At 52.3% G+C, this 23,839-nt stretch overlaps 11 protein-coding genes across 11 annotated transcripts; 6 read left to right on the top strand and 5 right to left on the bottom strand.

The window, feature by feature from the left end:
* Positions 1-26: 26 nt before the first annotated feature.
* M409DRAFT_66862 (uncharacterized protein) lies at positions 27-1,283 on the bottom strand (the record flags this gene model as incomplete). Its single annotated transcript, XM_033817136.1, has 1 exon — positions 27-1,283. The coding sequence occupies one exon, from the start codon at positions 1,281-1,283 to the stop codon at positions 27-29; it is 1,257 nt and encodes a 418-aa protein (XP_033666792.1).
* A 1,183-nt stretch (positions 1,284-2,466) lies between these two features.
* Positions 2,467-3,873, top strand: M409DRAFT_55273 (uncharacterized protein; the record flags this gene model as incomplete). The annotated part of the gene is made up of 1 exon (XM_033812956.1): positions 2,467-3,873. The coding sequence occupies one exon, from the start codon at positions 2,467-2,469 to the stop codon at positions 3,871-3,873; it is 1,407 nt and encodes a 468-aa protein (XP_033666791.1).
* A 390-nt stretch (positions 3,874-4,263) lies between these two features.
* Positions 4,264-4,614, top strand: M409DRAFT_23633 (uncharacterized protein; the record flags this gene model as incomplete). Its single annotated transcript, XM_033806875.1, has 1 exon — positions 4,264-4,614. The coding sequence occupies one exon, from the start codon at positions 4,264-4,266 to the stop codon at positions 4,612-4,614; it is 351 nt and encodes a 116-aa protein (XP_033666790.1).
* A 1,124-nt stretch (positions 4,615-5,738) lies between these two features.
* M409DRAFT_23632 (uncharacterized protein) lies at positions 5,739-6,695 on the top strand (the record flags this gene model as incomplete). The annotated part of the gene is made up of 1 exon (XM_033806874.1): positions 5,739-6,695. The coding sequence occupies one exon, from the start codon at positions 5,739-5,741 to the stop codon at positions 6,693-6,695; it is 957 nt and encodes a 318-aa protein (XP_033666789.1).
* A 232-nt stretch (positions 6,696-6,927) lies between these two features.
* On the bottom strand, positions 6,928-7,959 carry M409DRAFT_23631 (uncharacterized protein; the record flags this gene model as incomplete). Its single annotated transcript, XM_033806873.1, has 1 exon — positions 6,928-7,959. The coding sequence occupies one exon, from the start codon at positions 7,957-7,959 to the stop codon at positions 6,928-6,930; it is 1,032 nt and encodes a 343-aa protein (XP_033666788.1).
* Positions 7,960-9,385: 1,426 nt separating this feature from the next.
* On the bottom strand, positions 9,386-11,174 carry M409DRAFT_23630 (uncharacterized protein; the record flags this gene model as incomplete). The annotated part of the gene is made up of 2 exons (XM_033806872.1): positions 9,386-9,862; positions 9,915-11,174. 2 exons carry the CDS (start codon positions 11,172-11,174, stop codon positions 9,386-9,388), a joined length of 1,737 nt encoding a protein of 578 aa, XP_033666787.1.
* A 1,526-nt stretch (positions 11,175-12,700) lies between these two features.
* On the bottom strand, positions 12,701-14,032 carry M409DRAFT_23629 (uncharacterized protein; the record flags this gene model as incomplete). Its single annotated transcript, XM_033806871.1, has 1 exon — positions 12,701-14,032. One exon carries the CDS (start codon positions 14,030-14,032, stop codon positions 12,701-12,703), a length of 1,332 nt encoding a protein of 443 aa, XP_033666786.1.
* A 1,115-nt stretch (positions 14,033-15,147) lies between these two features.
* M409DRAFT_55269 (uncharacterized protein) lies at positions 15,148-15,665 on the bottom strand (the record flags this gene model as incomplete). The annotated part of the gene is made up of 2 exons (XM_033812955.1): positions 15,148-15,554; positions 15,605-15,665. The coding sequence occupies 2 exons, from the start codon at positions 15,663-15,665 to the stop codon at positions 15,148-15,150; spliced, it is 468 nt and encodes a 155-aa protein (XP_033666785.1).
* Positions 15,666-17,312: 1,647 nt separating this feature from the next.
* M409DRAFT_23627 (uncharacterized protein) lies at positions 17,313-18,176 on the top strand (the record flags this gene model as incomplete). Its single annotated transcript, XM_033806870.1, has 1 exon — positions 17,313-18,176. One exon carries the CDS (start codon positions 17,313-17,315, stop codon positions 18,174-18,176), a length of 864 nt encoding a protein of 287 aa, XP_033666784.1.
* Positions 18,177-18,829: 653 nt separating this feature from the next.
* M409DRAFT_23626 (uncharacterized protein) lies at positions 18,830-19,769 on the top strand (the record flags this gene model as incomplete). The annotated part of the gene is made up of 2 exons (XM_033806869.1): positions 18,830-19,266; positions 19,328-19,769. 2 exons carry the CDS (start codon positions 18,830-18,832, stop codon positions 19,767-19,769), a joined length of 879 nt encoding a protein of 292 aa, XP_033666783.1.
* A 1,957-nt stretch (positions 19,770-21,726) lies between these two features.
* On the top strand, positions 21,727-22,995 carry M409DRAFT_55266 (uncharacterized protein; the record flags this gene model as incomplete). The annotated part of the gene is made up of 1 exon (XM_033812954.1): positions 21,727-22,995. One exon carries the CDS (start codon positions 21,727-21,729, stop codon positions 22,993-22,995), a length of 1,269 nt encoding a protein of 422 aa, XP_033666782.1.
* Positions 22,996-23,839: the final 844 nt, after the last annotated feature.

Here is a 23,839-nt window from a genome sequence, read left to right as displayed (position 1 = left end):
GGCTCGATTTGCACGGTATGTTGACCTTAAAGGTGTCCCAGTCTCGAATCTCCCATCACGATGCAACGATCGAGCCAAGCTGTGAACTCCGGACTATTGAAAGCAGCATTCATATCCGGCGTCGCAGTCTCAATCTGCTCTTGTTTGATATTCCGCCAAGCTGAATTGCGTCGTTCAATATCCCCTGGACTCTTACATGACCAGATATGCCCCATGGCTGTGGCAAAAGCCTGTATCCTGTCGACTCGAGGCCGACGGATCTTTTCGTACTCAGCTAGCGATCTCCTTATGTCATCGCCACTGCATGCGGTGCGCAGCAGTTTTGCAAGCACAGCTGCATCTTCAATCCCCGATGCACAACCCTGTCCAGCGAACGGTCTCATGGAATGACAAGCATCACCCAGAAGAACGACGTTGCCTCTTGACCAAGACGGTAGATTACGAACCTCCATGAATCTCCACTTGAATGCAGATTCTGCCCGTTGAATAATGGCCTGGTAAGCTGGACTATGATCACTCCATCTTTTCCTCAGCCACTCCAGATCGGTGATTCGTTCGTTCAATAGGTCGGCATGAGGGTCCTGAGCCAGAGAATACTCCTGATCCACAAATTGTATGTCGAAGGAGTTCTGGGCTGGCGCTGGAGAGGCATAGATATTCCGGCCGGGCGACAGTGTTATCACAGTGGCAGCTCCGCTTGTGAGTTGGCTAAGAACTGGGTCGTTCGTGACCTCAAATAAGGGCGTCGAAATCTGGAAGCATGCCATATCGAGCGTTGTGGCCTTGTACTGAGGGAACAGGTCTTGACGAACATTGGAACTGGAGCCATCGGCGCCGATGATGAGATCTGCTTCCACGACCGTACCGTCTTGCAGTACTAGTACTCCCCGTTCCGGATCAACATGGCTGACATTAGTGCTGTCCAGAATCATGGCTCCACTGGCAACCGCTGACCGCCGAAACATCGCATTGAAAGCTCCTCGTAGACCATACCAAGCCTCTCCCCGCTGAGCCCAGTCTCGCTGCAGGATAACCTCACCATCCGGCATTCTCATCTCAGTCGTCGAAACAGGGTTAGCATTCTTCTCCAATTCGTGCTGCATGCCCCACTGCTTGAGGATCGGTATGACATTAGGCATCAGCAGAATCCCGCTCCCGCTTTCTCCATGTCTGGAATGGTCGCGCCTCTCGTAGACATGGACATCGTGTCCGTTACGGGCGAAGGCTATGGCGGCGGTCAGCCCTGCTATTCCTCCGCCGACGATCACGACCTTGAGAGGCATGGTTGGATGCGGTGAATGTTGCTAAATTGATGAGAGAGGGGGCGGTTTCGTTTTTCAGATATGGGTGCGACTTGTGGTGCCGAGAATCACGAAATAAAGGTCTTTCCAGGCTTTCAAAGCATGTGATGGGTGAGATGATGTAGGTTATGAGACATGGAATCTAGCTTCTTCTTTCGATCCTTTCCCAATCCAGGGTCCAGGCTACGTACGCCGCTTATTCAGCATACCACTTCATGAGAAGATGGGTCTATTGTCCGAGATCATCCTCCACCGTCCAGCGGCATCGAAAAGGACTATGCAATGCTATATCTCCGGCTTTGCAGTATTCTGATTCCAGAAGTCATCACGTCGCTTTCCCCGAACGAACTCACAAAAAGACGCTGCAATAGCCTTCGAGCCTCCGAACTCTAACAGCAATAGAGCCTCTGCCGTCCTTGGGTGGCTATGACTATCTTAGTGTAATTCGGGGAACGGGAGCATTTAGTGTAACGAAGAACAGCACGCAGCTGTGTCCTCTGTCGTAGACATCAATTCGCGTTCGCTTCTCTCTGTCACAATGTCAACAACAGGCTAATGAAACGGCAAGATCCATGGTAGGACGAGATGAGGGCATGAATTATTTGACGATAGAGATCTCAGGAAAACAATATGATCGTCCTCGTGGTCAAGTTCCTGCAATATCGACTTCCCCCAAGGAGCTCTGCCAAATCTCACACCTGATAACTCGGTGAAATGACCCAGAGCATATCTTCTTTCAAGAGTTCAAAGAGAGCCTGAGTCCGGCGAGCACCCACTCTCTTCTAATTCACTGTGCTGGCTGACAGGTTCTTCCAGCCCTGTGTGGTGAGAAATGCTCGGGTTGAGGTTGATCCTTCAGGACAAGACCGGTAAATTTCCGAGCCGCATGCAGCCGAGGAGGATTGAACGAAAGGTGGGCTATGCGGCACAGATCTCAGGGGCCGCCTTGTTGTCGTCATTCAGGACTCGACTGATGGTGATGTTGATGATATTTGAGTTCAAGCAAAAGAAAAGAGAAGGAACAACCAGGAAGTCCGATCTGAGGAAGTGGGGTCGGCATTCGTAAGCGAACTCCGACAAGCACAGACCCAAACAGGAAAGAGGAAAACAGCACCCACGACCACGAATCCTGGACACTCGTATAAGCTTATCAACCATCACGGAAATGGCTACCGCCCCTGATTTGACCGAGGCTGATATCGTTGTCCTCAAAAATTTGTTCCACGACATCGACAATGGAACGGCCGGTGTTGCCGCAGACGACCGCAAGGACCAGACATTCGAAAAGGGGCAGCACGATGAAGAAGCCATTGAACGCATCAAAGCATGGAATGACCCGAACAGTCCCGACTTCAGAGCTACCGTCTTCGTGACCTGGGACGATAAGGATATACACCCGATCTTGAACGAATGGCTTGTCCGACCGTACGCGAAAATCGCAACCGGGATTGTTCGCCACCCGACTGATGTGGTCTTCTTCACCCATATCCTTCTGTACCTGTTCGTCAACCTGCCAAGCGCAATTTGGCTATTCTACAACTTCACCTACATCCATGGAGTCCTTCACGTGGCTTTCACCTTTTGGTGCACTGGAAGCTTCACTTTGATGATGCACAACCACATCCACAACAATGGCGTACTTGCCAAGGACTGGGCTTGGTTGGACCTCACCTTTCCATACATTCTGGAACCGTTGATGGGACACACTTGGGATTCATACTACTATCACCATGTCAAGCATCACCACGTGGAAGGCAACGGACCTGAAGATCTTTCTTCGACGATTCGATATCAGCGAGACGATCTACTCAATTTCTTGCACTACTTTGCCAGATTCTTCTTCCTCATCTGGCTGGATCTACCCCTCTACTTCCTTCGAAAGAGCAAACCCAGAATGGCGGCGAAAGCATTCTTCTCCGAAGCTGCCAGCCTTGCATTCATGTACTACATGATGTTTCACGTCAACACACGGGCGGCTGTATTTACACTCATCATCCCTTTTGTGCTTCTACGACTAGGGTTGATGGTTGGAAACTGGGGTCAGCATGCTTTGGTGGATGATATCGAGCCGGACTCGGACTTTCGATCCAGCATTACTTTGATTGACGTCCCAAGCAACCGCTTCTGCTTCAACGACGGCTACCACACTGCGCATCACTTGAACCCAAGACGACATTGGCGAGACCAGCCGCTCCATTTTCTGCAGTCAAAGGACGCTTACAGAGAAGGACGAGCTTTGGTCTTCCACAACATCGACTATCTCATGATGACCATCAAACTCTTGCAGAAGGACTACATGCATTTGGCGAAGTGCTTGGTTCCTATTGGAGATCAAATCGGTATGACGCAGCAGGAAATCGCGGACATGCTCAAGACGAAGACTCGCCGCTTCACGGAGGAGGAGATCCAAGCGAAGTTCAAGCAGGGCCCAAAATCTACTGCAAATAAGCCTCGTAGATCGAGCTTGAAAGTGGCATTCTCGAAAGCGGCCAGCCGACTTCCAGATGCTCTTGCTCCAATCACTTTGAGCCCGCCTCGAGTCGAAGCAGAGTTGATCCGCAAAGACCAATGAACCCGGACGCGGAAGTGGACCGGAATTGTACAAATCAGTAGAGAAACAGATACCAGATTGTGACGATGCATGGTCGAAATCGACGGAAAAAGCAGACAGAGAGATGAGATCGAACAGGAAAGACCTTGAGGATAGGTTTTCTAGAGTACGGCATGGTAGCTTGGGGCCGGTAATATGATGAGCAGCACTCGTACATACATTGGATAGCGACGGTCAAAATGTGTCATTTGGAACCCTCCTTCATCTCAACGGCCTCGTACATATTGTCGCTCGAGAATCCTTCGAGGCGCACGGACCAATGACAGCGCTCCACTTCCAACTTCACGTGCATCTCCAACTTCACCTCTTGCCACCTCCATCAATTTTCCATCAGCACACATCGCAGTCAAAATGTCTCTTTCACCCTTTCAAGCACCCATGTCACACATCTTCTATGGCATCCAGCTCGGTACAATCGACTCCTTGGTCCTAGTCCTCCTCATCACCATCACCACCGCTATTCCCGATCAAGATGGGCGACTATTCTGCCGCGGCATCCTGTTTTTCGTGTTCCTGTGTTTTCAGCTAGCTGTCGGTGGTGTCAGTGTGGAGCAAGGCAGAGAATTCTGGAATCCTGTTCTGGAAGTCGGATATGTGGTTTTGGGAGTTATGATTGGTGCGCTGGCGGTTTATAAGGTGTATGGCGAGGTTGTTCAGAGGATTGAGGAGGGAAAGAAGGGAAAAGAGAAGGCACGACAATGATGCTGCGATGGGGATCTCTGCAGCCTGATAGGATCTGACCACTGGTCCTGATATGGAACATTTTCTACCATCCAGAGCGCAACCTCGGTCTTCTGCAAAGCCTCATTCTTGCCCTACTACACTGGCCGACCGACTCCAGATGAAGCTCGTAGCCAAATGGCTAGCTTACACGCTGAAGAGGACTGCGGGAGTTTGAAAGGCAGGGGAGCGAAACCATATGCCTACAAGCAAGGCCTTTGGGAGGACACTTTGTCCCGGACGTGGAGGAGACCTCCCAAGACACGATCTCTAACGACGAGCCAGACCTGCGCCTTTTATTTTCGGAGCTTTGCATTGCTTGCCTCAAGGTCGACCTTCCCCATTAACCAAAGAAGGCTAGAACTTCACAAAGTTTGAGACAGCATAGCGCAACCAAACGAATTCCATCGGTAATAAACTTTGCATTACTAACTAGTGCTGCAGTCTACCAGGATATCGGGAGAAGATTCAAGGGCCTTGAGAGCCTTGGCCCGCTCAGTCAGCAACAATGTACACGCCGACTGCACCGACTTCCTGCAACCAAGCACTGCAATAGTTAGACTGCATCGGCAGCACCTCACAACAGCCGAACTATCTGGTTATATCTTCATTAATCAGCCAACTCAGTCAGCACGGCTCAACAAACGGCAAATGGCCCCTGAGAGGCACGATGCCGTTGTCCGGACAGGGGACTTCATGAAAACGACTCCTGTTTCATAATGTCGAGCTGGGTCGTATGCAGCAGTTTGTTCTCAGACACAATGCTAAGGCAATCAGAGAGCTTGATTGTCCGGCAGGACAGTGGATATGAAAGCACGACGGCGGCAAATCCAAAGCATACTCGCCGGAACCCAAACTCATCAAAGCTGGGGTCAAAGCCGGTGTACACCAGAAAGGGGACAAGCACGCCGCGGTGGCTGTGCTCTATATGCGGACGAGCTCTGAGCAGCCCACAACAGCTGCTGTTCAACATATGTCTTGATGGAGAATGCCAGGAACGACAAAAGCAAGCGTCACGAATCACACGAGGTGAATTAGAGCGCCGGAATACATCAGCACGGCGAGCATCACTTCACGGCGATGACCTGCTGGTATGTTGCCTAGTGATGTGCACTTACGAACTGTTGAGAGACGACACCGAACTAGGGAGTTGGTACTTCAACTCGTACTTCAGCCATGTCAGTGGTCTCTGTCAGGTCATAAGGAACGTCGACAAGTCTTATGAGCCTTCCCCCGCAATGCAATACGCCTGGCGAGAAGCACGCCTCATGGCATTCCGGTCCGCTATGTTCCTTCGACAACCAATCTTTGGGCTAGGAAGACCGCCGCAGTGGTCATCTACAACACCTAGCTTGAAACTGAGCGACGATGTGCTTGACAACATGTTCGATCTCGCGACGTGGTTTCCGACGGTGGACAAGTTGATGAAGCGCATGGACCAAATGCAACATACTGCTGCGCAGTCGGCAGCTGTGCCAAGGGTCGTTGATCGTGGAATCGAGCTCGCCAGAGAGCTCATGGCATGGGAAGAGCGTGCCATGGCTCTGTATTGCAACGATCGACGACCAACACTATACTCGCTATGTTCTACCGCAGACGGCGAGCTCCTGAACGTCCTCACCCACCACTGGATGATATGCATGCTGCTGCACTCCCAACTCCAGCTCCTCGTGGCCCGTTGCTCGCTCTGGCATCCCCACCTGAAACTCCCGTTCTGGATTGACGGCTGGCCGTACGCAACCTTCATCAGCGTCGCCGGCCCTCTTTTCTCCAATCCACGATTTGGAATCTGGTCAGCACTCGCAAGTCACACGCCCATGATCGCCACGAACTTCTACTTTGCTGCGAATGGCCATTGGCACACGTCTGAGGCACGCAGTTTGCGGAACTTTGTTGAGGATAGGAATCGTCCTGGCAATGGTCTCATGAGAAAGTTCTTCTATGGGTTATTTGCTAGGGCTGATGTGATGATTCCGCAGGATGGGATGGTCAAGGCGGCTCAGGCTTGGTATGGAGTGCGGGATAGCACGCCTTGGAAGGGGGCGGACGAGTCACGAAAGTGATGCGAAACATTGCATTTGGACCTTCTTAACGACTGGAGCTTCATTGTCGAGACGGACTTGTTACTGCAGGATCACCAAACGGAGAGGGAAAGGCTTAGAGTCAGCTCATACTACCAAGCGTTGCTGGATTCTTCATTTCTCAGAAGGTGTGTCTGCGCTAATTGACTCTAGTCTCTATTGTCGTAGCTGGAAGCTCATCCGCTCTGCGCTGCAATCTCATCCTGCTGCAATCTCATCCCGCTGCAATCTCCTCCTGCTCTGCGATCTCCTCCTGCTCAGCGATCTCCTCCTGCTCTTTCGCACCCGCCACTGCCGCTGCCTCTGAATCCACATCGGCAGTCTTCTGGAACTTAGCCTCGTCTGTCCTCTTCGCCAGTTTGCCGAGATACTCTGGGTCGTCTTCCCCAGGATCCGTCCGTTTGGCCTCCCACTCCCTCGCCGCCGCAATCACACCAGCACCGTACCGAGCAATTGCTTCGCTCTCGTTCCTGTACCTGACTGCCATTACAACCTGGCTGTACAGCTGCTGATGATGCACTGGCTGAGAGCGCGCTTGCGGTAGGTGAGACAGGCTCTCATAAGTAAGGATTGCCTTGTGGCATGTCGTCGCTTTGCGTTCGAGTTCGTCTCTCAGGCGACGGATCTTCATCGCCCGGTTTTCGTCTCCGAGCAAGCAGACGAGGTTCTGCGCGGGTTCCAACAAGTCGTCGAGATCGTCGGCATTGCGCATCGCAGGATGCGCGATTGCATTGCGAAGCTCGACAACATTGTAGACAGCACGACGAACCCCTTCGGAAATATGTTGGCCGACACTGTATCTGATTGAATTGTAAAGTTCAGTTCGGCCAAACTTCACCGATCGAGGTCCATGGGCATAATAACACTTCTGTCCCTCTGGCCAGCGCTCCCGAAGAGCATGCCAGAGTGCGACTTGAGCAAGCTCGTGGGCTTTCTTGAGGAGTTTCAGCTGCAATTCGAACCGCACATAGACTTGGCCAGCTGATTTGGAGTAAATCGCATTAGTTCGCAAGCGTGAATGCTGGGCCAGGGTCTGTACTGTCACTTCCTTAGCCTCGACGTGGATTACTTCTGACGGCTCAGGTTCGAATGGAGGATCGCCCCATGAGGCTGCCGCCAGAATCGGAGATGGCATTGAATCGCTGTCTTTGGCCGAAGCCTTGTTGCGTCGTAGGAAGTTGACGTGATGGGGCCAGCTCTCCTTGTCCCTTGTTGAGCGGGTCTTGTGCATGTAGTGCGGGAACATTTGCTACGTCTCTGAGTCCAGAAGCTGGCCATCGGTATACACCAATTTGTTGTAGACTTTGCTTGTCTCTTCTTCGAATTCGACCTGGGTTTCAGAAGACACAGCCTTGGCTCTGCTTGTGGAAGCTGCGGGGGGGCGAATATGATGGGCCAGTTGAGGCGGTTGAGCCTCGCGACGGGTTTCCATTGCTGTTTGAAGAGCCTTGACGACGACTCGGGCGCTTGCCAAGTGCATACGCTGTATTGTCTGCTCTCAACCTCGCATTCTCAGCTCGAAGGGACTCGTTCTCCAGCTCAAGTCTTCGAATTTCGCGTTCTCTCTCCCGGAGGAGTGTTGGTATGTGCTTCATCTTGGATGACGGACCTTCCGGTGTGTATGTGGGTGGCGTGTTGCTTCACGTCCCAAAGAGATTGCCATCGAGCGTACTTAAGTAGCGTTCAAACAGGCGTCGGGTGTTGTCGCCAGTCACTTGGGGGCGAGTCACTCGACCTCGTGACAAGGCCATTCACCACTTGACAATGGCCTTGTCATTGCACAAAGCACAGGTGCTCTTTGTCCGGTAAATGCTACGTTTGAAAGCGGAGAAGGTGAACAGTTGCAAATCACAAGCTAGTCCTCCCTTCGCACTGGTCAAGCTCTTGTGTTCACAAAGAAGCCATAAGCTCGTGACATAGTATAAGTCATGAATAGGAGACAGCCCTAGCTCTGGTAAAGGTCAGCGTAGACTAAGAGACGATCATTTCTCCCAACGCCGAACTAAGAAGTTCAAGTAGTTGAGAGCCAGCGAGCATTACCGTTCAACTTCTTGGGAGCCCTGTCCTTTTAGCTTGCATATCATCAGCCCTACAGAGGTAGACTGGGAGAGTTAGTGAAGAGTCTGCAGCTGCGACTGTGTCAAGCGATACCCTTTCCAGCCCAATTCCTTCGCTGTCTCGATTATTGAACATCGGCATAGATGTTATATATTTCAGGCTGTAAATACGTGTATAGGTAGATCGATCCACGTCTGGTATGTGATTACAAGCTAGAATTAAAATCCAACGTGGAAAGAGGAGTTTAAAAAACATTTGTTGTTGAAGGCGCAGGCTAATCTGCTACCTGAGACAGTGTCAGACAATTCTCATCCCTGAAAGTCGAACGTGCGTGCATGAGTGCATGCCTAGCGTCTTACCAAGCTCATTCGGTACTCATTTGGTGACAATCACGATTGCTCAGCCTTTTATCATCACTAGTGGCCTAACAAGCGCCACAAATGTAACAGATTCTTCGAAAGGGACGGTCGTAAGCGCAGCAACGACCCCTATCATGGCAATGGTTTCGCTGATAACCAGAGACGTCCATTAGCGTTCCTGTGGTCGTGCAGCCTAGGAAGAGAGTGGCGACTGTGAGACTGTCAAGTGCTTGTGTCCTGATCACTTTATCTACATCAAGTCAATGAAATCTGTTGTATCTCCACATCCTGAAAGACAGCCGAAGCTTTAGTTGAGAAATACCCGAGCCTTCGAAAATCTCGTCCGTTTTCTGTCGGAGCCAAGACTAATCCTTCCCATGATGGTTCTTGGATACCACGAATTATCAGGAACAGATACATGGTGGCTCCTGCGACGAACTCATCAGGCCAGTCCAGCGTTACGTCAATCGTAGGGTTGTGGTTTCTTCCAGACTCAAGTCGCTGCTCTTCCAGCTTTATCTGCTCCATGGTACGTCTAGCCTGTGTCATTTGCTTTTCGATTGTCGCTGTCAGAAGATCACCACTTGCCACAACAGCGGCAGTCCTGGCACGATCACTCTCATAGGTCTTGAAACTATGTTCGGGATGGGTCGCAGATGCGTTGAGCATGCAGTCTGAGCAATAGTCAAAGTCGGGGCAGATAAGACATGAACTGAAACCACCACGTATGTCCTGTACACAGTCAGTACACCCGGCGTGTTTGGAAGTAAATGTTACAGAGAACCTTTTCGCAGCCGTCGCAACGCCTTTTCGAAACCTCGGAGTCCGCAGATTGGGGCCCCTGAAGTTCAACAAGCGACTCCCGGCGTTTGACTGGAATCGCACCGGCCTGGTTCACGTTGCCGTCTGGCATAGGTCTGTGACCCCACCATCTTCCCTCTGCGGTTTGATCCTGAAGTCGGATCTCAGCGACGTCTTCTCCTGACTTCCACTCCTTTAGTCGGCCCCGGATTCGCAGGGCGCCCAGTGACAACCAAGAGAAAGGGTTCTGACGGGACGCTGGTTGAGCACTGACGTCGATGATTTCAGCCTCCCATTCGATCCTCTCTGGATTTCGAGAGGGGTAGTCCGTTGCATCCAGCGAGGCAAATGTTACTGGCGCGGACGTCGATGCCCAGGCCCACGATGGCGCGCCAGCATTCCTCGTGACTTTCACTGGTGTCACCGGACGAAGTGTCGACCACAGTAAACTGCCCAGCAACGAGCTCTCGAAGTGTCCGGCGATGTAGATATCGTCCGTGTACTCCTGGACCTTTGACGCGATACCTGCCAGCGCTGGCAGCCTGTCAGATGGGAAGCTTATCTGCAGCTGGGAAAATGCCTCTACAACTTGCCGCCAGTATGTGCCGACGATGAAATCTTTTTCTCGACGACCGATTACATTAACGTTTAGCAGACCATGATCTCGAGCGACGAAGTCACTGCTAGTCCCCAGTGGCTCATACTCGGTTGCACGGAGCTCAGAACATTCCCACATGAAGCCTTGCATGGTACAATGCAACGTTCGGGGAGCAAGTAGTCTCTCCTGCAGTACCCAGGCTCTGGAACTCAAAGGTGAGTCCTGAATATGGTGCAACCATGATGGGATTGACGGCTGGACGCTGGGAAGCCACATCGGGTCCCGCTTCATGATCTCGGACATTCCGGTCCATTTACGGTGGACAGCCTGCTCGAAAAGCGGAAATGGCCTTGCTTCAATCATGGAGCCCATCCTGACTCTTAACAAAGGCTCAGCATTGCCCATACCTGCGCTTGCAGCAAGATTGAGGCGAGAATTCGAATAGTAACCTCCCATTCTGGCGGCTTCTCGGTTCCAGTCATCATTACTGGGCCCTGTGGGCTGAATAATGCACATTGAATCGATCCATATGTATCTGAACCGGAGGTTTCTTGTGAGCATGATAGCGTCCTTGAAAGTTCGTGGCAACTTTGAGTCCTTGATCCCGCTCATGAACGACTTCAAAGTCGCGCTGGTCAATGTCATTTTATGTCGACCGGTACCCCAGCAATGACTCAAGGTAAGATATGGTTCATTCATACCGGCCGTCAAGACCAAACAGCTACGTGTTGAGTCCATTGAGCCAACGTCGAGAACCCGCGTGGGCATTTCAGAGAGCGCGCCCTTCGAATGCTGGCAGCACGTCGAATGGTTGGTGAGGCAGTCTTGTAGCCAGTGCGGGACTAGTAGTTTATGAACGTCGACAGATGGGTTTAGGACAAGTCTGTTGGCCGCTTTCGACAAGATCAGCTACGAAAGCAATGCGACTTCAGGCTTTGGAACAACTGACCACACTTCAGGAGCTCAATCTCGCGTGTGGCGTCGTTCAGTCCCCACCGTAAATCTCCCAGTAGAGTCCCTTCTTCGTCGGACGCTCCTGGGCTGCTCTTTGACGTGGGACTATGGCTGTCCTGGAGGTCCAATACCCCAGCCACCGACAGATCCGATAGTGTGATCTCTTTATTCTGAGCATTTCGACAATGAAGCGATAGCTCATCATCCAAAGAAAGCCTTAGTCCAATGTGCTTGATGATCTTGTGGCTGGTAAATTCCTGACTGGTGTGTACGAATGATTGAACGATGTGTAAGAATATAATCCTGCAGAGCTGACACCCACGAAACGCTGATTTCGATACGTAGGAGAAGTCCCCTATCAGTAGCATCCGAGGACGAGAATGTTCGCCTAAGACACTGTCAGACCTGAAATTTTCCCATGTTATTCTTGTACAGGCTGCACAGCGGCCAGTGGGCAGTTCTTGAATTTCTGGTAGCGGTCTCTCCCAGCATGCATTCCAGAATTCTTCGTTCAGTGCCATGTCTCCACGTGTGTCGTGGCAGTGCTTTGATCAATTGTGAGTATGTTCCGAACACAAGTCAGGGTGTGGGAAAGGCTACAATATGGCGAGGTCTCTAATAATAATAAGCTCTGACCGGTGAGCTTCCAAGAACAGGGATCAGGATCCTTTGGTCGGCAGCTGTCATTGAATATGCAACCTCCTACTCAATCTATCGAGGCGACAAAAAGCACTGACAGTCGTCTAATATCTCCCCACGACCTTGCCTCAGACAACCTTACCATTGAACAGTGTGATTCAAGACCTATCTTCAGGGAGTTTGAGCTCTTTTAGGCAGGATTAAACAATGGCGAACGAAATCAGTCACCGATGTCTCATAATTTATGAGCTAACTTACGGTATGATTCTTGAAAGAACATCTTCACGTGCTTCCCGAAAGAATTTTAGATACCGAGCTAATTAGGAAGTTGATGAGAGGTTTGCACACGTGTATGATCTGGAAATCGAAGTCTTTCTCTATTGGATATTGAAACAGCGCTCATAATTCTCAGCCAGAAAACCATCCCTTTGTTCCTTACCAGCCGTCCTCTGTGGGCTGATATACTGGTTTTGCAAGCACGGGCTGCCAGACAGACTCTGCAGCACCTGAGGCTAGCAGCTCCTCACGCCTTCTGTCTTTGAGGAATCCTCAGGTCTGAACACCATTGGAATGGGCGGTTAAGCCTCAGCCTCTGTAGCCGTCTTTGCGGCTAGCTCAGCACACTCAGCATCTTGCTTTTCAATGCTGGCGAGGTAAACCGGATCATCCTGTCCAACGTCTTGGCAAAGCAAGTCCCATGCCGCAGCAGCTCGCATCGCCGCAGCGCCATAGGTCTCCACAATCTCCTCCTCGGTCTTGCCGTGTCTTGCGTTCACCCTGGTGAAAAACCCCTGATGGTGAGGCTGCCATGGTCCTTGCTCTGGGAGACGAGACCAGGGCTCGTAGGCGACGATCTCTTCGAACGATGCCTTGGCTTTCTCTTGGAGATCGTCTCTACACTGACGGATCTTCCTCGCTCGGGTCTTATCTTGTAGAGCACATGCCAGCCGCTGAGCATGTGCCATTAGCTTGTCGATGTCGCAAGTCTTCTTTGGCCCAGGATGAGCGACTGCGTTGCGGAGGTAGACGACTTCAAGAAGGCTAGACGCGACCTCGTAGCCAGGGGATATGTGCACGCCATGTACGAAGCGCGAACCGCCTTCTCCAAGAATTGTGCCATACAACTCATCCCGACCGAATCGAATGCTGCGTGGACCTGCAATGAAGAATCGTCTCCACGTCTCCGGCCAGCGCTCTCGAGCAGCATCGAACAACGCATCCTGTGCTAGCTCGAAGGCTTCTCTCAAGGAATGCATCTGATGATCGAATCGAATGCCTACTTGGCCCTGTTGCGTCTTGTAGAAGTCTTCATCGTTAAGCCGGGTCGTCTTCTTGAGTGAAGCAACCTCATCGAGGCTCCCATCCTCGAGTCTAAGGTATTCAGGCTCATCATCGACCCGACCCCAGTTAGAATCGTTGTCTTCGGGCTCAGGGGTCGAGCTATCCCAGCGTTCCATGTCTTCCCTCAACCTCGTAGTGTAGGTGATACCGTCGTCAAGGGCTCTTTCTGGGTGTGAAGCCTTCCTTGCCGACGACCTGGTGTGCTTGAGATAACCGGTATTTCTGCCCGATCTCTCCTGCTCAGCGATGCACCCATCTACGTAGTAGTAGCGGATGCCATGGACAGTCGCAGAGTTCGCGGGATGCTTCGTAGAAACTACAGGGTCAATCACTGTAAGAGGCTTTCTCGCAGAGGCCGCTGTAGGCCGGCTGTATGACGGTGCAGGTGAGGTAGATGGCGCTCGCGAGGAAGCTCTCGTACTGCTGTATGCAGAATCGCGGCGAGCGGTCGGGTGACCGGCGTTCTCTGCGCGGAGATGCGCGATCGTGGCATTAGCTTGCTCGAGAGCCTGTTCGAGTTCGTTGATGCGCTTCTCTTGGCGCGAGTAGACGGATGAAAATAACTTCATGTTGGGCTGGTCTGGTTTGGGAAAGGGGGTGTTTGTGTGGGGGAGTATAGCGCACCTTCGAGGCGCGAGGCATGGTGATTTATATAGCGACCCTGTTGATTGTGGAGAATCCTATTGTGCGCCGACCCAAGAACTCGTGAACGTAGTAAGCATTATCACGTCAAACGCCACTGGAGGCAGCGCAGCGGGCTCGACAGGTGAATATTCTTCATGACGGACAAAGAGAACAATGCCCTTGTTCATCGACACATGTGATCGAGGCCTCCCATGGCGAATCGCTGATACGATTGTACTGAACGTGTTCTCGTGTGCAGAGCACAATATCGAAGTCTTGGGGATTGACGCTGGTTTGGAAACTCCTCGGCTTCGGGAAGGCTATATGGTACCGTCAGGCTGTAAAGGGTCCTACACGTGGGTCAACCGCACCATTACCAGTGTTGCCTGGCAAGTCGGTGCTCTGGATTTGATAAGCGGAAACGTGGCCGAAGACTGCATTTGGTCCACTTGTCGAGAACGTGATTAGGCATCGATTCGTGAGTCACCCTTCTCTGATGTTGTGGCTTTCAGGGCTTGGTAGCATTTGAAACATGGCAGTATGAAGTTTTGAGTGTTTTATGGTAGTAGAGTGACAGATATGGAAGGATAATGTGAGGTAAAGGGATATTGTAGGTCGTGGCTGCCTTGGGAAAATCTGCGGTAGCCATGCCGGAGACACTGTCTCAGAGTTGTGTCGGTCTCATGCATGCAAGAGACAAAGCCAGCATTAGATCCTAGACCGTCGACAAAGGAGGCTCGATGTATCCACCGAGAGTGCAGCCAGGGCGGCGACCCCGCAACACAACAATCGAACCTGAGGGTGTACGCGCAGGTTAAATTGCAAGCCCATCGAGTCTGCATTTATTTTCATCTTACATGCCACCACATCCCTTGAAATACAAAACACATGAGTACCTGAACTCTCCCCTCAACATACCGCTGTATTCGCATCCAACGCCCATCGCTAACAAATCAAGCTCTTTCGGCAGCACGCAAGCAAGGCTGCCGACTGCGGTGACCGCAAAGCTTGGTACGACTCCAAGGGGCGCTCGCTAATGTTGACTAGTGGTGGCCAACATTCATGTCCACCGGATGAGGGTGATGTTCGATGAGAATTGCAGCACTGTGAAGGTCTCAGCATAGGTCAACACCGATATGGTGTGGATAGTATACAGCTCTTGGCCATGCTCATCTTTCGTATCGTCTCTTGGGACCACAACTCGCTTCTTCCAAATTTTCCAAATGGTGATGCCGGGGACTATCAAAGTCGCAGCGCCAAAAACCAGCCCACCAACGATGGTGACGATCTGCCATGGACCCAAACGGTCGGGTCCTGGCCCGCCTGGGTTGGTTAGAGGTGGAAGGCTTGTTGTTGGTGGTGAAACAAGCGTCGTGCCAACAGTGGGTTCGATTGGCAGTGGAGCCACGTAGCTGGAATTGGGAGGTAGCATGGCGTGATGTTGTAGCACGTGCTGTGGTTGATGGGCTGGGCAAATGTATCAATTGGCTTCTGTTGCAAGTCCTTGGAAGTCTCACGGACAGCGTCGAGGACTTCGTACACTTTGTATTCACTCCCATCTGCCTGGAAGCAGGGCATGTTGTCGATGCCCTTCATGGCCGGGTGGCCTCCAGGACGTTGTAGTTGCCACATCCAAGACGTTTCAGGAATACCAATTCTCCGGGCTGCATAAAGGCCAAGGGATGGTTCGCATGTGCTGCGCCCCGAGGTCTATGAAGAGTGGCCAACGGTAGCTGTTACAATGGGAAGTGGAGGGAGCAGAGCCGAGTCGCGAAGACCTTGGCAGCGCACACTTAAGCTTGGATGTAGAGCGAAATGGAATTGGCCGCTGGGTGTTGGAGTAATGGTAAGCGAAGTGTGGCTTCTCAGTCCATCGACCATTGGCTGAAGAATGATCACGGCATTAGCGAAGGTGTTGCTGATTCCAGGATCAAGGCAGCCGCCATAGCAGAATTTTTCACCGGCACTGAGTCTGATTGCCCTTCTGATGTTGATGAGGGAGGCCAAGATGGCTCTCCTCTGCATTCTCCGGCGTGCATGCATCAGGAATAGTACATATTCGCTTAATGTCTTCAGAATAGAGATAAATGATGCAATGCCCGTCGTCCCGCGCGCACCGGTTGTGTAAGGATACGATGCTTGCCGAATGTCAATGGGGCTATGCTTAGGTCTTCTTGTGCAGAAGAGGTCAACCGACCCAGCCGCATGAACTCCGGGATAGTTTTACTGGCCGAAGCATGGCCGGTAAGGATTGAAGGCAACTATGTGCTCGTCGCTTTGCGATAATCGACGGGTGCCGTCATCGGAGGTCCAAGAGCCGGAGATTGAGTCTTCGAGCACGACCACGCTTGGTCAGAATGAAAGCAATGAGTAAGCGGTTCGCAAGTTTGGCGGAAAGGCAGCATCCTCGATCTGGTGAAGTGTGGGCGTTGTGAGCATTGGTTCATCCCCACCATGGGTTGGAAAAGGAGGGATGCGGCCGCTGTAGCCGTTTCAATGGCTTTTCGACTTCGTCTGTGGCCAAGATTTTGCCAAATGGATGTTGAATCAACGAACTTCGGCCTCTGAAGCGAGGAAGTCGCTAGGTATATCTCAATGTAGACGTCGGATTGACCCACGTATAGTACTGTTTTTACAGCATGCAACTGTGAGATCATCAGTAACGAACGTGCTGGGCTGTAGTGCTGTTATGTAGTTAGTCCTCACGAAACAAAAAGTTCATTCGGGCCCGAAACAGGAATCCATAGCTTGATCAGTGACCGGAGCAGAAACATTGCCGACTTTGTGCATCTTGGCTACACTGCACAATTATTTTGCACTCAACAAGTTCGTTTCCCTCTTCCACGACAGATGCTGACTGTTTGCCTCGGCCTTCAGTGTGATTTAGATGAATTCCAGTTATCGGGTCAATTCCTCTAGCCGCGGCGACGCGAAACCGACACGCCGGAATAATGAGCCACCGGACGAGAGTATATAACTCGCACTTTTAAAGTTGTCGGTTGGGTTGAGAATGTGGTATCATATCAACGCTGAGGTGGAATTCTCACAGCTGCATTGTTGATTCAGTTGCAGTTTTGAATCTGGTGCCATCGAGGACAACAATAACGCGAGTCGAGTCTCAGGCAGTTCTGGAACCAACTTACTTTCATACAGAAGAGTACCGATCAGCCGAAAGAGGTGTTTGCGTACGATAGAAGAACTGGAATTCGACTCGTTCCTCAAGACATGTCGGCCCCAAATCATGATGGATCGTTCTCGACTTCAAGCCCCCACAGCATTGCAATCATCGGCGCTGGCCCAGTCGGCGTTGCTCTGGCGAAGAGACTTGTGAAAGCTGGACACACAGTCTGTCTTTCGAACTCCAGAGGCCCAGATACGCTGCGCCAACAAGAGAGGGAGACAGGCGCCAAGTCCGCAGACGTCAAACAAGCAATTGCAGAGGCGGAAATCATCGTCCTCGCGATCCCGACAGGCAATATATCGGCATTTTATCCAATCCTTCGAGCAACTTCGCTGCGCCCGGGCTCCATCTTGCTGGATGCTTGCAACTACTATCCGTCCCGTGATGGCCGGGTCGAGGAGCTGGATAAAGGCTTGCCGGATAGCGTGTGGATATCACAGAATGTGTCGGTTCCGGTGGTGAAAGCATTCAACAACATCATCGCGGCCAATATCTTCACAAGCGCAAGAACGAAACGCTCGGCTGGGAGAGTTGCGCTCCCTGTGTCGGCTGACGACACTGCGGCTCTGGACATCGTTATGGCGTTGGTCGAGGATGTCGGATTCGACGCATACAACGCAGGCAAGCTTGCTGACACGTGGCGGTACCAGCCCGGGCAGCCAGCATATTGCACTGAGCCGTCGGCGGAGCAGCTGCCCCGTCTACTTGCCAGAGCGGATCGGGATCAGGGGCCTGCCAATCGCGATAAGGCACGGGAATGGATTGACAAGCTGCCAGCGGATTTTCCTCCCGATATTCTTCTACGAGTTGCGCGGTTGTCTAATGGGTTGGATAAGTGGAATGTTCGGAGTTGGTTTGCAGCGACCGTGTTTGCTTTTGCTCTTTTGAGAGCATCCATGAAGGGCTGAGGATCTCTGTGCAAGATCGCAGCTACGGTAGACAGTACTAGTCAGATGTGGTCGCTTGAAATATCGCTGCTATGTCCTGGGAGGGTGCGGCGTCGAAGCAAGCGAGTCAGTGGGCGGGATGGTCTTTGGGGGTGGAGTGATGCTTGTTAAAGGATACAGATAGAGGTTCGCAATTACGATTTGGCCAAATTGCCATATCTTGAGCGTCGCGAAAGTCAGGCGAGATGGGATTTGAGTGAATGAAGAAGAGCAGGTCAAAAGACGAGGTGAGGTCTAGGAAACGCTGTACGGCGGACTAGAAAAGCATGACTGAGCTTGCTTTTAGACCACCGTTGACCTCCTCACTCCTCCACCTGAGCTCCAGCCGGGATCCCGAGCATCTCTTACCGAACACCCATACGCGACCTGACATACCTAGGCTCATAGACTTGATTACACGATCCGACTTCTGTCCCTATCCATGGCAAGTTGATCTCTCAATTAATATCCTCCCAGACTCTGGTCTCTCCATCTATCTCACTTCATAAGTCGCAGTCCATATCAGGCCCATTGACCGAGCATAACTCCTACTCTGCTACTACTATATCCTGCTCTAGGAGAAGCACAAGAATTCACACACATACACAGCCAGCGACCGAGTGGCCTGCACCACCATGACGAAGACAGCCCTACAAACGCAACCTCCGCCAACGCCCACTTACATCCTCACCTACCCAGCCCCGTATGTCATCCTCATAACAATCAACCGCGCTCCCCAAATGAACTCCCTCCCCTACGCCTCGCACTGGGAAGCCGACGCTCTCCTTCAATGGTTCGACTCCGAGCCCGCCCTCCGCGTCGCCGTAATCACCGGCTCCGGCCCCAAAGCCTTCTGCGCCGGCCAAGACCTCATCGAGCAGAAAGATCTGGCGAATCTGCGGGAGAAGGTCGCGAGGGGGGTGCTGAAAGAGAGCGAATTGCCGGATCGGAGGCTGTTGACGCATCCGACCGCGGGGTTTATGGGGGTTAGCAGGAGGGTGGGCAAGAAGCCTGTCATTGCGGCAGTGAACGGGTTTGCGCTTGGTGGGGGGTTTGAGATTTGTTTGGGGTGGTGAGTGGACGAGCCTATTGATGAGGTGGAGAGGTGTGGTCAAGCTGATGGTGGGATACAGTGACATGATCATCGCTTCACCGAAGGCTACGTTCGGGCTACCAGAAGCTATGCGTGGTCTATATGCAGGCGCAGGTGGTCTCTCTCGCCTCGTTCGTCTCGCAGGCATGACGATTGCCAGCGAGGTCGCCATGGCTGGGCGTTTCCTTTCCGCAACCGAAGCCGCGAACTACAACATCGTGAACAGCGTGTCGAAGACCCACGAGAGCGTCGTCGACGAAGCTGTCGAGCTGGCGGCGAAGGTTGCTAGCCTCTCACCCGACGCTATCATTGTCACGAGGCATGGACTGCGGGCGAGCTGGGAGCAAGGAAGTGTGGAGCGCGCGAGTCAGGACACTGAGCTGCGATTTGGGAAAGCATTGCGTGAAGGGAAGAACCTGGGCATTGGGCTGAGAGCTTTCGCCGAGAAGAAGCAGCCGAAGTGGATGCCGTCGAAGCTGTGAAGATATGGACACGTTATCGCGGAGACGAGCGGATCATGATGTCGTTGCAAGCGTCAAGTTGGTCTTTCAGACGGTTCATCCTATCCAGGTAAGTGCACGGTATCGGTGGAGCACAAGTTTGCGCCGCATGGTATGCAGGAAGATGACGTGAGAACTTGCGGCAACGTGCCATTCCTTCGAAAGCACTACCTCGATAGGGTGACCAGGCTTGCGAACTTCGCTAGAATGCGATGTCATCGAACTCGCTTGTTAACATTCTTCCTTTCGACAATACTGATCTACCTCACAAATGAACTTTACAGGATCATGATCATTCGATCGAGATTCATCAATCACTTCGCCGTCACATGAACAAAACGACATCCCAAATCGGGGCAATGGAAAAATGGGCAGAAGCCGCCACACGGGACACCGCATGCATCATTCTGCAGTACCTTTTTCTAGAAGGCGGGCCAAGTGGATCGACCACTGCAACAGTCAGCCAACACGCAGAGAATCCTGCAGGAATGAAACCAGCTCGCACGCGACGCCTTCCTCTCCAGGACATGCATATACGAGCGAAGATACGAACCAGTTTATCCCGCCCCGTCCGTTCAAAGAAGATTTTGTCATGTTGCTTCGCCGCAAGCACGCATAATGTCGGCATCCTGTGATTTGAAGCTGAAGCTGAAGCACCGGCATGAGAGAAAAAGCAAAAGAAACGAACAGCAACCCTTGAACTATCGAAGGCTGAAAGAGGGCTATAGGCTCGGCAATTCGGACGCTGTGCCCTACGAGGAGATCGGAGCGCAGGCCGATTGCCTTTCTGGTAAGTTAGTGCCGTCTATCTTCTCTTTCACGTTCGCATTCGAAGACTGGATTCGTCTGTTCGTATCGCAGTCTGCATGTGAAGAGGAAAGCGGCCGACGATAGTGCTGATGTGGGCAGTAATGTTGGTGGTGATACAGAAGAAGAAGCAGGACGGCAGACACACACGCAACCTAGTCCGTCTCTTTTAGACTTTGACCATCCAAACGCAAAAAGGAAAGTGCACGGTACGACGACCAAGGCCACCTGTTCCGTCCCCAAAAGCGGGCATTGTAGTGAGAGAGAGGTACCTTTCGCACCCAAGTTCCTGTTGCAAAGACCTGTTCCCGCTGCATGATGGAGTGCAAGATGTCATGCAATCTTTTTGACTTTTCTGACTACGTCTTATTCTCGCTCTCGGGTATTGGTTCGGTGGAAGCTTGTAAGCGAGGACGAGGCTGGACGGGCTCTGGAGAAAGTGGATTTGTTTCCTTTCACAGCTCTTTCCGCTGGCACGCTTGGGGTAGTGGATTCGCCGAATCCGAAATCGATGTCGAATTGGAGCTTTGCAATCCCACGGTTCTCGTATACACCTCACCGTCGGGTCGGGCGGGGGAGGTGGTCGTAATCGAAGTGGAAAGGACGACTAGAATTGGTGAATGGAAACACAATGGAAGAAGAATAATGGTTAAATGGGTTCCTTGACAGGACTCAACAGCCTGAACCTCCAATCTTCTTGCTTATACTTCGAACGCTTGCCATTTGCCTAAACCGGGCTATGCAAGAACGCGAAAGGAACGATTGGGCATAGCGGCCAGTAAGCTCTGCATCGTCCTGCGGGCCTGCATGGATTACAAACTGTGATAAGTTGGTTACTGGGAGTGCGAGGAATAAGGGAATCGGATTGGTCGATTTGTAGCTGCTCGACTTTTACCGTGTTGCCCGGCAGTTCTTACCTGCCTGCCTGTCGTGCATCACAAAACTATCACCTGAGCCGCTTGGGCTGGCGGTGCCTCTTGCTTCTTCTTTTCTCTTTCTTTCTTTCTCTTTATATACTTCCCTTACAACGACCTCTCCTCGACAGCCGCTCATCGGGACCAGACATTGCCGACATTCGCTAGCTACTAAACACCCGTCCATATCTGCATGTGACTATGCTGGAGAGAATCTCATGGATAGCATTTTGTTCTATGGAGACCGAGGCGAGGCCTCACGGAGACAAGTCCGGAGCGCGGCGGCGCAGCACTCGCATCGCATAGGACCTCGCAAACCGAAGTCCAGCAAGAAAACCAAAACCGACACTGCATCGACGACGAAGAAGCGGCCGCTGAAGGCGAATAATTTCGTCTCTCATGGTCCGGCTGATTTGGAGAAGCGGGCGGCGAAGGGCAGGCCATCGACGAGTGCGAACGGCAGTTTTAGCAGCAGCAGCAGTACGCCACCGAGTGCGACGGCAGCAGTCGCGACGAACCAAGGTGCATTATCGAGCCCGGCTTCGACTCCATCCCACGAACATAACGACGCTAAACGGCAGCATTCGTTCAGGTTCAAGGAAGGGCGTGGCGATGAGCGGCCTCGAATGCCACAGCCATCTAGCAGCAGCGATGCGCCGACTCCATCATACAGCACTGGACCAGCACCTACACAAGCGCAGGCGCCTCTTCCCCCGCCTCTGGTCATCGAGCGAATACCGCAGGCCGTCACGAGCACTGCAAGCCATTCCAGACAGAGCTCAGGCGCCAGCACGGTATCGCCATCGACGAGATTACCGCAGTACTCCTGGACAGAGTATCCACGATATGGACTGAGTCATACCGCGTTCCAGAGTTCGCTGCAGACGTTGGCGCAGGCGGCTGTGGAGTCTTCTGATCAGAGATTTTCTCCCGTACCGTCGAGGGGAGGCTCAGTTCCAGAATCGTCGCCGAGCACGACACCATTATCCGGTCCAGAGCTGGCACGGTCGAGAGCAGTATTGGCGGCAGGGAGGGCATCCGAAACTCCACCATCGGTACGAGGGCCAGCACTTTCGTCAGCATCAACGATAGCATCGTTCACGGCGACAGCATTAGCAGCGGAATCAGCACCAGCAGGACCAGCACCAACGCCGCCGTCAGCAAGATCATCAGCATCTCCAGGGCTACGTCGACCGTCGGGAACATCAACGTGGACACCAGCCAACCTTCCCGGCCCTCGTCCATGTATAGGCGAGCCGAAAAGAACAGGCCCAACGATGATAGAGTCCCGCGAGCTGCCGCGGCTCGATTCAGGAGGTCCAAATGGAGGAGGCGCAAATGTGTCGAGTTTTGCTGATTTTCTTCGGAGTACCGCGGACGGGAGGCAGTACATTGACGACTTGGATCGGCGGCGGTCGCGGTCTTCTGCTGGTAGCGAGGGTCGGGATGGGGCTGTGAAGCAGGAGGTTCCGCCTGAATGGCGATGATGAAGTGTGGAGGCAAGGAGGTCTCGTGTGCTTTGAAGTCAGATCTTGAGTTTTAGGGAGAATTGGTTTGGCGTTGGAATCGAGATACCCGTGGTGGCGGCTTTGCTTTTTTGGCGGTTTTTGATAGCCGGTTTCTGTAGCTGAATTGTACACGATTGGGCTGTGGTTACTGTCTGTTCATGATCTGAAGGGTTGAAGAGCATACTTACCGTGGCGTTATTTGCTGAGGGGAGATTCTTGTGCTTACTACTCGCTGGGCGTCCAGCTAAGATGGGTTGCAGGTACCAGATTCGTGAGAGTATCTTGGAACAACTTGGGGGAACCTGATCACCGTTAATGGCGTGAGTGGGACTTTCCGCGAGCCTGGTTGGAGAGAAAAGTGTGCTTGGTCGGGTTGTATAGGAGACGTGGTCGATGTGGAGGTTGGACGAGTAGGAAAGCCCATAGTGAGAAGATCTCCTGGCAGTCGATGGGCGAAGTCGGAATCAGTTTGAGTAGTTCTTGGGCTGCATGACCTCCGTGGTGAGAGTGGATTCTTACACTCCCACGACTGGATCCTTTGCCAAGGGGCTACTTTGAGTAGCACGACGAGGCGAGTGCGTTTAACTCATACCGTGAGCCTGGTAGTGGGCAGCTTGGTCGGGTTGTGCAGGAGCCGTGGTCGTTGTGAAGGTTGGACGACAAGAATAAGACAACTCGCCACGGGAAGATTTTTGAATGGCAATCGGAGAGCCTTGCAGTGCGCTGGGTGGTCATAGTTGCGTATGGCGGTTGGTTCTGTCGCCTCGAGCCGCGGAATGCAGTCTGCTGGCGATGACATGTCGAGGTGGTGGTTGGTTGGTGT

The sequence above is a fragment of the Zasmidium cellare genome (assembly GCF_010093935.1).
Source record: "Zasmidium cellare ATCC 36951 unplaced genomic scaffold M409scaffold_20, whole genome shotgun sequence".
In the NCBI taxonomy this organism is placed as follows: Eukaryota; Fungi; Ascomycota; class Dothideomycetes; order Mycosphaerellales; family Mycosphaerellaceae; genus Zasmidium; species Zasmidium cellare.
This window is presented reverse-complemented; position numbering and strand designations above follow the sequence as displayed.